At 37.5% G+C, this 16,226-nt stretch overlaps 1 protein-coding gene across 1 annotated transcript in view; it reads left to right on the forward strand.

The window, feature by feature from the left end:
- Positions 1–16,226, forward strand: part of RASGRF2 (Ras protein specific guanine nucleotide releasing factor 2) — a 1,933,635-nt gene that overhangs the window by 1,454,354 nt on the left and 463,055 nt on the right. Inside the window, exon 18 of the mRNA XM_044064238.1 lies at positions 9,856–9,962. Within this exon, the coding sequence (XP_043920173.1) occupies positions 9,856–9,962 (107 nt within the window). The remainder of the gene's footprint in view (positions 1–9,855; positions 9,963–16,226) is intronic.

Consider the following 16,226-nt stretch of genomic DNA (forward strand, 5'->3'; position numbering starts at 1 on the left):
ATTAATCAGCTTATCTTGTTTTAGTGCCTTTATAAATTCTGTACACTTGCATGGCTCTTGGCTCATTTATACAAAGTGAAGACTTGTATTGAATAATCTTGATGTAGGCACATCTTTAAGTTTGTTTGTGGTAGCATTTCATATCTTTTAAGTTTGTTTATGGTAGCATTTCACTCCAGACATTCCTTTACTATACTTTTACATTAAGAGAACTAGGATTATTCATCTAATGACAGTAGGTGTTTACCTGGTCTGTCTGAGCTGTGAAGAATGCAAAAGGGCTCTAAGTATCTTTTTGCACTTCTCTTATATACTGTGACTGTCCTTTAGCAGTTTCAAAAAATGTATTATCTGCTGTTGCTTTAAGTAGTTAATTGCACTGTATTACATTATATCTGCTGGTTATAAAGATGTTGTGAGTAGTTTGTGTGGTCTTGTTACAATTGGGCTCCAGAACAGATATTCTATATTAGGAAGATGTTTTTTGCACTCTTGCAGCAGAAGTCTGCTGATCTAACCTGTCTGAGTTGGGGATTGCTGGTGAAAGGCTTATTGTGTACTTTCCTAATTGATAGTTAGCTTAACACTTGTTTCTCTTTGCTCGTATTTAAGCCACATGTTTGGGTATTGCTGCTCTTCATGCAAAAGTGGTTAGCAGTGCCCTTGTACAGATGCAAAAGCCTATAATGTCAGTTTCCCTAAACAGCTGTCAGTGAAACCCTTCCAAGTTTTTCTGCTGCTCTAGGAGCAACTCAGTTGCACACTGAGCAGGATTGCCTTATTGATTAACCTTAACCTACACAAAGTATAGGTCTTCTTGTAATCTCTTTGCTACCAGCACAGTCCTGTCAAATTAACCCATTCCCTTCCCTAAAGCATATACAGTAAGAGCCTGCTATCACAAATGGGCAGTTTTTCATCATCTCTCTGGCCAGCCTGATAGACATGAGCATTCTGAGGCAATGTAGCAATTGTTTCATGTATACTGACAACCAGTTACTCCTGAAACAGGCAAATATTTTGTGAGAAAGATGTAGTTACATTTTGGAATTGGAGGGAAAACGCTCAGATAAGGACAAATTGAAACCCAAACATTTTGTCAACACACACATACACTTCCCACACTAAATAAGGGCATGACCGTGTATGCAGAGGTACTCACTAGTAACTTACTAAAAGTTCAGAGGCCTCCCAAACGGAAACCAATATACACATAACAATGCAAATAACAACCACAACAAATAAAAAGACATACCCCAGTGTCTCAACAAATAAGTTCATAAGGCATAACATCACAAAACATAATGTATTTGTCATAGGTGACTCCAATGTGAGACATACAGATGTTCCACTCACCAGGCTGGATAAAGAGCCAGTTACAGTTAGCTGCCTATCAGGTACCAGGAGCCATCAAGTCACTCAAGCACTCAAGTCTCTCAACCACAAGTCCTAGTATGACTCTGCCATAGTCCATTTGGAGGTGAATGACTTGAGATGTACCTCACTGCACTGTATGAAGAGAGGCATGACTGAGCTCTCAGATTATGTCACAGGCAGGTATAAGCTTAGCCTTAAGCAGCATTCTACCTTTTCGAAGGATGATGCCACAATGAAAACAAAAACAATTGAAGTTAACAATTGGCTTAGATTCTGGTGTCAGTCCAAGGGGATCCAATATCTGTCAGCCTGGAAAGACATGGTCGACAGGCCATGTTGCTTTACCAGAGAAGGTCTGCACCTGTCTCCTCTAGGCTTTCAGATACTGTCAAAGGCATTAGCCACCCCTATTGTGTTTTTTTAGGCAGTGTCAAAATAACTCACCTCCCAACATGACAAAATCTTCTCTAGATAAACTCAAGGTACTGCTGATTAATGTTAGGAGTCTAAACAAGAAACTGCACTCTCTGGAAGAACTACTCACTTTGGAAGATAATGACATCCGTACAGTCACCAAGACATGGTCCAAAAGCATGGAAAGTACCCTAGCCATGCAGGGCTACAATACCTTCCATATGTCCAAACCATAAAGTGAGCATGAAAGAACCAAAGGAGGAGGTGCATCCATCTTCATTAAGGATAAGTACACCTCGAGACTGGTAAAACAGTATGACTCTCTTGAGCTATTCCATGTCAAATTAACTATAGGCAAGGCCTCCTACTACATCATAGCTAGCTATAGGTCCTCCACCATAAAACAGGAAAGGCATACTGCATACCTAGACTTACTGGGTTCACTTGTCGTACAGCCCAACACCTTACTCATGGGTGATTTTAATTATCCTACCATCGACTGGGAAACATACATGACCACAAATATGCTGGCTCAGAGGTTCTTGGACTTTGTCAATGCAAATGCTCTGGAACAGCTCATCAGCCCTCCCACAAGAGGCTAAATGTCCAGGAGATAGTACTCAAAGATTCAAAGAAATGTTATTGTCATTTAGGAAACACAAGTGCTACCTAAATGAAATTTCAAGTGTCAGCTCCTTTACAGGAGAAAACAAACAAAAAGACAAACGTGAAACGTATTAAAGAATAAACAATAACTATAGTACAAAAGTAAATATCTAAGTAGCTGACACACATGCATATACACTATTTATATACATTGGACAACACTGACTACTAGATGATTAACACATGAAAAGAAAAGTACACTATACACAGAGGTGAGATTGGGTGATATTGCACATAAGGAAGTGATTGGAATTTCACTTAAAAGAGAATATATTTGCAATAACTAAATAGAATTAATGTATGCAAAAAAAGGAAAGGAATGAGAGAGCGTAACAATTCACTAACATGGGAGAACATTGTATCCACCACCGTGTGTGATGTCCTGCCTGGTAAGATCAGACCATAAATCAGTCTTGCTTGATGTAATTATAAGACCAGATACCCCATCAAGTTCTAAAATGCTTAAGAATTATTCTAAGACAAATTACCTCCTACTAAGTGATGGTATAAGAAGTTTCATACCCCCCTCAAATGCAGATAATACAGACTCCTATGCCAAGGTATACACCAATGCCCTGTATAACCACGTAAGCAGTTGTATAGAATCATCTGTACTTGACCAGATTCAAACCAGGTCTTGCCAAAAAAATAATCCACCCTGGTGGACTCCCTTGTATAAACAGTCTATAGAAAAAGAGAAAGAAACTAATGTCCAAGAACAAGAGGGAACTGGCTCAGTAGAGGTAGAAATCCCTCTCTAGCTTAAACAAATTAGAGATCTTGTCAAGTCCTCCAAACCTAATTATTAAGTAAAAATAGCCTCCCTAGCTAAGGATAATCACAAGGCATTCTTCAACTACATCTGAAATCTAAAAGGGAATACCCAGCTATGCACTGAACTGGGTGTGGATAGCACCACCCATACTCAACCGGAGGTAATAGTCAACCTACTGGCTGACAGATTTGGAGCAAACTTCACCCTCTTGTCCCCTCCAGTCATCCCCCAAAGTATACCTACCACCATTCCTTAGCCAATTATCTCAAGAGAGTATGTCATCTTGGCTCTTTCCAAGGTCAAACGCACTGTATCAGTAGGACCAGACAACATCCCAGGTTGCCTTTTAAACAAATTAAAACATGACCTAGCAGACCCACTTGGATCCCTGGGTAACCACAGCCTGAGAATTGGCTATGTTCCGGTGGAATGGAAGACAACAACAGTAATCCTTCTGCACACAGGGTGGCCATCAACCAGCCTTTGGAATTATAAGCTCATAAGCTCGACTAGCCTGATCTGCAAGGCCATGGAAAGAATCATTATGGACCTCATTAACAAGGACATAGGTAATCTCATAATGCTGGACCCAGCCCAATTTGGATTTGTTAAAGATAGATCATGCCTGTTAAACATGGTTGACTTCTTTGAGAAAGTCACCAAGGACATAGACGAGGGAAAGACAATGTATATCACCTATCTTGTCCTAGTCACTGCATTTGACACAACTCCTCACTCAGGTAATATAGAGAAACTCTCCCAATTGTGAATTAACCCCTGCCTTACCAGATGAGTAGCCAACTGGCTCACCAACAGGACACACACTGTCAAAGTGGGTGACTTCACATCTAGCAAAAGACCAGTCACCAGTGGCATACCGCAGGGTTCTGTGCTGGGTCACTTATTGTTTGGAATTTATTTCTCAGAAGACCATACAAACTTGAACAGCCTGTGCCTGACCAAGCTGTCTGACAATTGCAAATTGGGAGCAATAATTGAGTCCTCCAATGATGTTAATATACTGCAGACAGGGTTAATGCAGACAAATGATTGATGCCAAAGCCATGGATTAAAACTAAATGCAAAAAAAAATACATTATTATTCCCTTTGGGCAAGCTGACATCTGTGCTAATTACATTACAGACAGCACCACTGTAAGTGTAGACCCAGTGGTACTTGATCTGGGAACTCATGTTGATAGCAATCTGAACTTTGACCACCAAGTATCCACAGTAGTAAGGAAATCCTTCTATGTGGCACATCTTATAAGTAAAGACATCAGATCGAAGGATGTTAAAATTCCATCATATTTGGCCCTCATCAGACTAGTAATTAAGTACAATGCTCCCTGTTGCATGTACCTCACCAGACACCTGCAACAACTGGGGAGACCACAGAGGTTTCTCACCAAGAAATTACAGGGTACACAAAACAAGTTTTATGTGGGAAGACTTAAGAATCTGTTACTGTATTCTGTCTCCTACAGGTTGCTAAGGGATGACCCGTGTCTAACGTACAAGGCAGTTTCTGATCTGGCCCTGCTGGAAAAGCTACACATTTCTAAATCAAATTGCATGAGGGTCACTTGCTCCAGGGATCTTAACCTAGCCTCTGACATGAACAGGTCATGCTGGAGAGACAGATACTCCCAAAGACTGCCACTTCTCTGGAACAAGCTTAACATTCACACGAAACAGAGCCCCTTCCTGACCTTCTTCAGACTCAACCTAGATCAATGGATGGGTGACCGTAAAGTTTGAAATCTCCTGCTTTCAATGCCCAAGCTTCAACATGCTGATGATTTGAGTTCCTCAGTAGGAAATCACTGTTGGTGAGTTGTCCCTACAGTAATTCCCTTTTTGGGGAATTTTCTCTTCTTCGAGTTGATGCGACCTTGGAGATGGTATATATAAATTTCGGGGGCATGAGGGGCTTACCTCTACATCAGGAGGTACAGGTGGGCTTGCCTCCCTGCAAAAACACTTTAAAAATGTTTTTCTGGAAGATTTTTGCAGCAAATGCAGTTTGAGGGTTCTGTTCCTCGGTGCATTTGCTTTCGTCCACTCATAGTAAAGCGGTTATATGTAATATAATTAATTTGTTTTCTTCACTCCAGAGTTATGCAAATCTGAAATTAATTTATTTGAGTTTGAGCATGTGGGGGAAGAGCCCTCATGTTGGGGGGTGTGAGGGGGTGAAGCCCCCCCATGTAAAAGCAAAGTTTTTAGAATTTTTTGCTAATCACAAATGTTACACATTTGTTTACATCTGTGATAACTGTTTTTGGATTTTTTTTTTTAATCACAAATTAAGTTGTTTGAAGTGTTTTCCTTCAATCAATGTTCACCAGCGATTTTTTTAGAAAACACTCCTCTCTCTCTCTCTCTCTCTATATATATATGGGTTCCCCTTCAAAACATCGAATAATAACATTATTGAATCCCACTTCATCGAGCCTGACTTCATTAAATCTTTATTATATCAAACTCCCAGAACAACGAAGATGAACCCTGGGAAAGTAACCACTTGGCCACCATGATGAACTTTGCCCTTCCTCCACTGTAGTGCAATCTCAGAGTTGGTATATTTAGTTAAGGGGGTGTGGGGGGCAAAGCCCTCTACTTGGAGGTTTTTTTTTTGTTTTGCTGTTTGTTGTTTTATCCTGGTAGTTGAGAGGCAGTTGAATGGTATGCCTAGGGGTTGCATTAATATTTACTTTCCTTGTCACATTTGCTGTTGTATAGTTGTATATGTTTCATGGATTTATTTTTGTACTATATCTAAATTTATTTTTGGCATGTTTTACTTCTCTCCTTATTGCTCTGGTTCTTAAATGTAAGTTTTACTTTTCCTTCTTTGTCAGTTTATCACTTAGTTTCACTTGGTGTCATATTTGTCACTAATTCCCTGTTTTTGTTTAACTCAGTGCCTTATTCATTCCTGATATGTGTTTACACATTGTGTCTGAAGATTCTGTTTTAAATCACTTCTCACATCGGATTACTAAATATGAGCTAAAACAAAAAAGGACACTCTCCTTTTCTAATTTTCTTTCTTTTCAAAATCATTCCTTTCTTTGTTGTCTCTGTTTCTTCATGTTCCAGGTTTAGTTGCATATGTACATTTTTTTTTTAATCTGGATATACCTTTTCTTGTCATATTGATCTGTTAAGTTCTAATTCCCAATCTTCACATGTTCTGTTCTCCTTATCCATTAATCAGGTAATAAAATTAGGCACATGTGCATGTTTGTAGCGATGACCTTAAGGTATTATCTTTCAGTTGTTTTTCACCACTGACAGTTGAATTCTTCTTATTCTGTGATGACCTAGAATGGAGCCAGTATAAATTCTTCCTTTTGTGTTCCTCTAGTTCAGTGGCAACCTTTCTATCTTGAGAGCTTATTATTCAGATTTTTTCTGGTCACAGAAAATGATATGTTAAACACATTCCTTAGAATAGTTCTGAACCATATATTGTTCCAGATTCTTATTTTAATCACAAGTGCAAGGATACTTTGGTCTGTCTCAGTGGTCAGTACCATCAACAAATGTATCCAGTATTTATTTTTCAAGACATGTCCCTTTAGTTCAGGCATCCTGACTTCATCTGTAGATATTATGCTCTGGTTGGGAGTATGCAGAAGTATCAAGATGTTTTTTTCTATACCTATACACATCTGGTTTTCAGTTAAGGAATACTATTGTCAGATCTAGAAAATTCTGCCTGGCCTTTAAGTGACCCTGAAAATATTAATGAAGTGCATCTAAAAGGTGGCATTGTCCACTCACCTATCATGGATCCAGAGAAAAGGGTTAGTGGGGGTTAAGTCAAAATGGAAGTTGTTTCAAGCTCACTGCTTCTATGTTGCTTTGAATTTGAAGAAACATGTTGTATGATCTTTAGATTATTTGCTTTACATCAGACCTGCTCTAAACTATTCAATGTATGCCATTCTCCTTGGTCAAAACTTTGATAATATATCACTTCATTCAGTTAGTTTGCTGCATGAGTTACTGTGCCTTTTGCCGAGTGATTCAGTATTACATTGTATAGGGTTCTGCCAATTATGAGCTAACATATGGCAAAAAAGACAGCAGTTATGAAAGTGCTTACTATAATAATCATTGATTATTAACAGTGACTGGCCTGTCTGGTAGTATAGTATAGAGGATAAATGCTATAAGATGAGAAACATATTCATTGTGCAGTCATGGATTTCATTCGTTTGGTTTTCATTTGCATATTATGTGATCACATGGATTGGTAGCTGCCATTAAGTGTATGTTCTGGTTGCTTCAGATATGCTTTGCAATTTTTGATTGGCTCATATACAGGCATACAAGCCAATAAAAAATCACAAAGCAGAGCCTCTTCTGTTCTGTTCCACAATGAGTAAAAGTGGCTCCGTTTTGAAATTTTTGATTTTCTCATATGCCGGCATATGAACCAATCAAATGCCATTTGCTAAGAGTGCCGGGTGCTTGAGTCCCGGATAACGGGAATTTTACTGTACTCATGAGATATGGTGACCTCAAAGACAGACTTTCATATTGAATTCTTAAACAACTGTCTTTTTCAAGTTAATGAAAAAGTGTAAAGCAATCGCGTATGTGTTTTCCCCTCTTCTGTTAAGAGGAATGATTATTTCTTTGTATTTCTAGTTTTAGTAAAGTATTTTTATACTACTGTGCATATGACACATGTATGGCGTATAGTAGTCTGTGAAAACACTAATCATCAGCAAATGACAAAACAGTAATACAAATTCTATATCACTGAACACATCAGCAAATGACAAAACAGTACTACAAATTCTATATCACTGAACACAACATCAGCAAATGACAAAACAGTACTACAAATTCTATATCACTGAACATATCAGCAAACGACATAACAGTACTACAAATTCTGTATCACTGAACACATCAGCAAATGACAAAACAGTACTACAAATTCTATATCACTGAACACAACATCAGCAAATGACAAAACAGTACTATAAATTCTGTATCACTGAACACATCAGCAAATGACAAAACAGTACTACAAATTCTATATCACTGAACATATCAGCAAACGACATAACAGTACTACAAATTCTGTATCACTGAACACATCAGCAAATGACAAAACAGTACTACAAATTCTATATCACTGAACACATCAGCAAATGACAAAACAGTACTATAAATTCTGTATCACTGAACACATCAGCAAATGACAAAACAGTACTACAAATTCTATATCACTGAACACAACAACAGCAAATGACAAAACAGTACTATAAATTCTGTATCACTGAACACATCAGCAAATGACAAAACAGTACTACAAATTCTATATCACTGAACATATCAGTAAACGACATAACAGTACTACAAATTCTGTATCACTGAACACATCAGCAAATGACAAAACAGTACTACAAATTCTATATCACTGAACACAACATCAGCAAATGACAAAACAGTACTATAAATTCTGTATCACTGAACACATCAGCAAATGACAAAACAGTACTACAAATTCTGTATCACTGAACACATCAGCAAATGACAAAACAGTGCTACAAATTCTACATCACTGAACACAACATCAGCAAATGACAAAACAGTACTACAAATTCTGTATCACTGAACTCATCAGCAAATGACAAAACAGTACTACAAGTTCTATATCACTGAACACAATACCAGCAAACGACAAAAATTCTGTATCACTCAACATAATGTTTGGATACAAAAGCTGTTTGCAAAAATATGATCTAATTGAACTTGCAAAAATAATTGGGTACAACAGCTTGGGTGTGGGGCTCCTGTATATTCTAATTTGGATTGTCAGTGGTTTGCCATTGAGAGCTGTCCTGTGATCAGTTCTGTTTGGACAATTCTTCTCAGATATAAATTCATGAAGTAGGCTGTGGATAATCAAATGTGCTGTTAACTGTGTATTGTGTAATGTACTTCAGTAAAAAATGGCAAAATTGTTCAAAATAGTCTAATAAATGTATCTGGTGCAATGGTAATCATCATATCATTAATGTTGGTAAACCTAACATCATGAAAATTGACAAAATGAACATAAACTATGATCACAAAAAGTTATATTATAAAAATGGCATCATTAAAGATCAATGTACAGTGCTAGATGACAATTTATACTCTAGCCAGTGTGTATCCATCAAAGTTAGAACACATATCTGGTCGTTCATCTAAGTTAATAGGGCATATATAGTCACTCTAGAGAGATCCCTGGTTACTTTATGCTTCACTGATGTTAACCTTTTAACAGGCCACAACATGCAAAGGAATAATGATCATTTCCTAGAAAAAACAAAAGACTGGAAAACTTGCATAGTTAAATAGTTACGTAGTTAATTCACTGCCGTCATCTGTCAGCTAGACCTTTAATATGCCAGTCTCCTCCATATTTATCTCTAGCTTACTAAAATTATACAGTGAGCCTTTTGTAAGCTTTTTTAAGAGAATACATTTTATTAAGTGGACGTAGACGTCTTTTTTGTAAAATGAATAGATAAGTTTTACCTCATGAATGCAAGGTAATTACTTGTTTTGCAGTAGTGATGTAAATGATTAACTGATATTTTGTTTTTAAGGGTTTAATAATACAGAGAGAATATGTGATAAAGAATTTATAATACGCAGAGCAGCGACAAATCGAGTTCTGAATGTTTTACGACACTGGGTTTCCAAGCATATTCAGGTATGGTGTTGTTTCTACAAGTTACAGACCTTTCTTTGAATAAAAATAAATGTATAATGTACAGTATACTTAATTAATGCAGTGCTTAGAATTTATGTAGACTTGGATATCATGAGAAGAAAGTGACTATGTGAGCCATATGTGGTGAATATTAGACGACATGGATATATTTATTTAATCTTGAGCAGAAAAAATAGGTATGACCTATAAGGACGATGGCTGAAATAATACAGCCCACATTTCAAAATGACTGTAGTATCTCTAAATGATTTGTGGCAAGACTATGTGGTTCAAATGCAAAGCAAAATTAAAGCTGCCAATGTGATTCTTAATATTAGCAGCAAATGGAATAGGACATGAGTATCAAAGACATAAAGTAGCCCTTATGTCAAGATTTAGCTATCCCTGAGAAAAGCATATTTGATGTACCCTGTCATATGTGAGCAAATAAAACTCATCAACTATATTTTGCCAAATTCTTTGGACCTTAACGATACCCTAAGCTAAATGTAGTCCACTCCAGGGTGCTGTGAATTATTATTTCCTGTTAAATTGCGATATTCTCATCCACACATGGTATGATTAGGCTCGTCTGACCCCTTTCTGCCACACAGACATTCAAATGACCAAAGGATTCAACAGAATGATTTGGGGAGTCTTCTCTCCTTAAATCTGACTTGGTAATCTGTATTGAGTCCAACCACAGAACCTGTATTCCTGCTTTAGTACAAGCTGTTGTGAACTGAATTTGTGATATTTGGAGCTCCCAAGGTATTCTTGATAATATGTATTAGCCTTTTTATTTTGGGAAATGTAAGTGCTGCCTTAGCAAAAATTTTAAAATACAGGTTTATAATGGACATTCAAGCATTTTCTTCAATCTTCATGGGCTTTTTCTCATTTGGAGAGCTGCTGTCAGACAGAATGGTTTCATAAATTCATATTTCTGTAGCTCACGTTTTATGTCAAAAATAATTTTACATACCTGCTTGTTACGTTTTGCTAATTATTTGTGCATTTGTACCCTTGCATTCTATTATCTGTGTTGGAACGTTAACTTTTAAAGATTACAGTCTACTTGGTTTCATGAAATTGATGAAAGCAGATGTTATTTTGTACTGATGCTTGGTTCTGGTTTAATACCGCAACAGTTTGCACGATATGGTTATTACAGTATTAATTTGTTTCAAAACAGGAATCTGTGTAACTATGGATTATATCATAAAATGCTGGTAAGAACCCTACTATCCTGTTTGTAAAACACCATTGTTTTACAATTACATTAATTTGTTCTCTATTAGCAGTAATCAGTGGTTATGATGTGGGTTGTGCAGTATTTCCCCATGACCACTGGAGTGAGACCACAATGATGGAGTTCAAATGGCAGATGCACAGCTGAGGAAATCCTGGATACCTCTACCACCAACACTGATTGTTGGTATTATAATTTCATTGTCTCTTTTTTTAACTGAACCTAGTTTAGGGATAAACACACTTTATAAAATACTGTATAATTAGCTCTGCATATTTTCAGTTGTCCCTGATTTTGCAGAGCATTCCTCATTTTGCATTCAATTATTTTTCTTGGTGCCTCATAAAACCTTTGATTTTTTTTAGAAGTCATAGATTATTACAGTCACAAAATAATGCCTACCAAACACCTAGACTTAATCCTCAGAAAAAAAATGTGCAACATCACCTCCTGCACAATCTCATTACTGCTTATTATTGAAAGTAATTTAATATTATTTCCCTTTAAGTTTTTTTTTTCTGCATAAGTAACAGACTGTTCCCAAAGTGTGGTTTGCAGTCTTTACTAGACTGGTGTCTTTACTATTTGTACAGCTGTAAAGAATATTGGGGAGGAAATTATTTGGCAGTTTATATTGTTTTCATCACCGAATACATCTACATTTTAAGAAAATGTTGGTAGAGTTTATTAAAATATTTTGGTATATTGGGATATTTTTATGGTATGACAAGCAGATTGTCAGAATTAGACTGATTTGGAAGTGTTAATTACCAATTTTGTTTTTGTTTGCTGTTTTGGCCTACTGCTTCCATTGGAGATTCAGCCTTCTTTGTGTGTGTGTGTGTGTGTGTGTGTGTGTGTGTGTGTGTGTGTGTGTGTGTGTGTGTGTGTGTGTGTGTGTGTGTGTGAATGGAAGACAAATATTGAGATGTTAAGTTACAGGGCTACATTGTAGACTGCTGTTTTGGGGACTGCTCTTGTAACAGAACCATTCCATAGTTGCATTTAGATTGTTTACTGAAGAAAGAAGTTTTGCTATCATGAGACTTGGCTGCTTAGTGGCATTCTAATGTGATCCATGATAATTCTCTCACGTGTACTTTATGTGGCAGATTTTTTTTTTGACAAACAAGGAAAGAATTCCAGTAGATAAAAAAGTTTTCTGATCCCCCAGGCCTCAGAAGGTGATAACAGCATCTGTGTTTTTCTCTGAAATGCTTACTTCAGTGATGGAATCTCAATGTTTACCTTACAATATGAGATGTCATGTAACAGCTGTTGAGATCTAGCATAACAGACTAATACTAGCTAAACAGACAAAATGCACTGATGTATCTGAATCTCTGTTGCTGAGCTTGTCAAAATCTATGCAATGTGATTTCCTTCAAATAACCTTGTTATGTAGGTTTATGTTCTTAAATCCTCTGTCCTGTTGAACCACATGCTCTTGTTTATTGATATGAAAAATAAGTGAGAAAAATTACCATTTGGATTTTGATTAAAAATGAATACATAGCCCAAAGTCATGTACCTCATATCCAGTCAAAACTTTTTGCTAACTCACCCTATTTTATTTTTGGAAATAAATCAATAGGAATACTACCTCCAGGAAATGAATAGGAATACCACCTTCAGGATATAATATTCACTGGTTAGACCGTACTACAAGGAAAAGAGGTGGGATAACAGTCCTTTACAAAAATACTCTAACTGTTAATAGAGAGACCATTCAACCACCCCAATTCAATAATGCAGAACTCCTCATACCCAAACTACAGATTAACCAGAACAAATGCTTGAACATCGTCTGTGCTTACATTCCACCAGGCAACAACTTAAATACCCTAGAGGATATCCTATACTGGTTATCCACTAAATATCCACAAGAAACCATAGTTCTTGGTGACTTCAATACCGACTGGCACTCCTGATCCTCCAACCCCCCCTCACTCCTATAAACTTATCTGGGTTTAAACAGACCATAATCTCTCCCACTAGGATAAACAAACCGACCAACAGGGAAAGTATCCTAGACAGGATCCTAGTTAATAACCAACCCCAAATGTACACGGCTGGCACTCTTCCTGATGACCTTAGCGACCATTTACTAACCTATATCATAAAACATAATTCAGGAAACCCTCACCAGACCAAATATAAAACACTTAGAAACAGGAAAAACTTTGACACTGCTATATTCCTAAATGAACTAAAAGCAGTTGACTGGTCAAAACTAAAAAAATCTACCATTAGAAGAGGCTATAGCTCACTTTAACACTAAGTTCCTAAGAATCCTTGATTCCCATGCTCCAGCACGTACAATAAAATCTAGATCAAACACAGCACCATGGCTCACAAAAGATACCAAATCTAAAATCAAAACTAGAAACAGAGCCTGGGCCAGCTGGAGAACAACTAAAGCCCCACTTGACCATCTAAAATATTGTCAACTCAGGAATGATACAAAAAATCTATTTTACTAGATAAAAAAAGCTTCTACCAAAATCTCCTACAAAAACACAAAACAGCCTTCAAAAGTTCTGGGCAGGCTTAAATCAACTACTTCATCCAGGTCAATCTACCACCCCAATCCCGGCTAACCACACCCATAGTTCCCCAGAGACCATAGCTGGCGCTTATAATAACTTTTTCACTGAAACAATCCAATCCCTAGCAAATCAACTAACCCCCACAAACTTAAACCATACCCCTAATCTACCCACTAATCACCCCCAATTTAGCTTTCAAATGATATCCACTAGTTTTATCAAACCACTTACAAAAAAACTAAAACCTACCACCCTCGCTGCTGACCTCCTCCCTGCAGAGTACCTACAAATAGCTGCAGATGCCATTGCATATCCCATATCTATCCTTATCAACAGAAACTTATCCGAAAGCGCTATCCCCTCCCTCTGGAAAATATCCCATGTCATCCCACTCCATAAAGGTGGTAGTTTTACAGACATATCCAACTATAGACCCATTGCCATTCTTTCCCCACTAGCCAAAATAATGGAGAAATGTGTACACAAGCAACTAATGCAATACCTTTCACAGAATAACTTACTATCCATCTCCCAGCATGTTTTCAGGCCATACCACAGCACCACCTTAGCCCTCCTTTCCTTTACTAATGCCATAAACCAAAACAGGAATGACAATAGGCTATCCTCCGCCCTCTTTCTTGACATATCAAAAGCCTTTGACATGTTCAACCATGAACTTCTCATTCTTTCTCTAAAATCTATTTCCCTCAATAAGCACTCAATCTAGTGGTTCCAGTCCTATCTGACTGGTAGACAACAGGCGGTACTATGGCATGGCAAACTCTCCAGCCAGCTACCCCTCACACTTGGTGTCCAGCAGGTCCACTACTCTTCTCTATTTTTATCAACAACCTTCACACTGCTATCCCTAAAGCTACCTGCATTCAATATGCAGATGATTCCACTCTGATCTGCTCAGCCACCTCCCCATCCGAACTGCAAATCCTAACCCAAAATGCATTTAACACTATTGAGAAATGGCTCACCAACCACTGCCTACTGCTGAACCCCAATAAAGCTAAACTTCTACTCTTCACCCCCACTAGTAGATCTGCCACACATTCATTCTCTGTCACGTCTAACAATGGTACCACTATCTCCCCAGAACAACACACCAAACTTCTAGGGGTTATCATGGACAATAATCTCAAATTTGACCTACAAGTCAACAAAACCGTACATACCATCAATAAGAAGCTTGGATCACTGTATAGAAACAAGACATTTTTAACCCCGCTGGCTAGGATTGCAATTGCCCGGTCAGACCTACTCTCTACTCTATTATATGCCTCACCTGTACTCTCAAACCTCAACAAATCTGAGCTAGGTTAGCTGTCCCATAGCTACAATCATATTGCCAGATTCGCCACTGGCTCCACCTATAGAATTCATCACTGTCAGAACCTGAAACAACTAGAGTAGCTAGAACTGCCCAGCTTAATTCAATTCAATCAGCTCTTAATAGTGCACACAATTCTGTACTACCCTGAGGATACCCCCTCACTTATAAATATTATTAAGCCATATAGCAACCTGAGATTCCCTAAGGTCAGCCAACAAACTACTGGTCCAAACCCACAAAACTAATAACTTTGCTGGTGTATCCCTGTTTGCCAACTTTGTTGGCAAAACCTGGAATTCGTTGCCAAACTATATAACCCTACAATCCTCCAAAAGTCTCTGCAAAAAAAAACTCAAACAGTATCTCAAAGTGAACTGTCTTTGCCCATGTATCAACCCTGATTAAGTTATAAACTGAAAGCATAATCTGTAAATATCACAACATGCAACTACGTCACCAAGCTCTATATCCAGTCTGATGTCTTATGCTTTTAATTGTGTCTGTCCATGAGGATTGCCCTACTAGGGAACACTACTAAACTATTGTACATAATCACTTTGTTTTATATTTTCTAATGTTATCCAACTTCTAGTGTAATCTGTGTAAGTTTGTCTATTTGGAGCTTTTCTCCCCAGGCCTCCACTGAAAATGGACATGTATCCAGTTGGACTATCCTGGTAAATAAATGTAAAATAAAATAAAATAAATGTTGGACACAACATGCCAACTGATAGTTTTGAGCCCCTTTTGATACCCAAACTGCCAGTATTTTACTTCAAGAATTTTTCTTTGGTATAAATCTAGCCATACCTCAGTTTACTCTGGTCTTTCTCAATCTCGAAATTTGCTATATTTCACTTCAGACTAATTAATCATATTAAACAAAAAACTGCATGTAATCGGATTGAATAATGTGCCTGCTAATAGGTCACATAGCCATTTTTATCTTAGACTGCCAGCCCTACTGACTGGAAGAAAACACCTATTATCACCTATCTCCGAAATGTATAGCCTCCCTCATCCATAATACTATCATCAAATTTCCCTCTTGCCATACCCTATAAAGAGCATGAAAAACTAATCTCACTTTAAATGACGACTACTCGAATAAATACGATATC

This window comes from Protopterus annectens, chromosome 2.part2 (genome assembly GCF_019279795.1).
Source record: "Protopterus annectens isolate FY-2018-M chromosome 2.part2, PAN1.0, whole genome shotgun sequence".
Classification (NCBI taxonomy): domain Eukaryota; kingdom Metazoa; phylum Chordata; order Ceratodontiformes; family Protopteridae; genus Protopterus; species Protopterus annectens.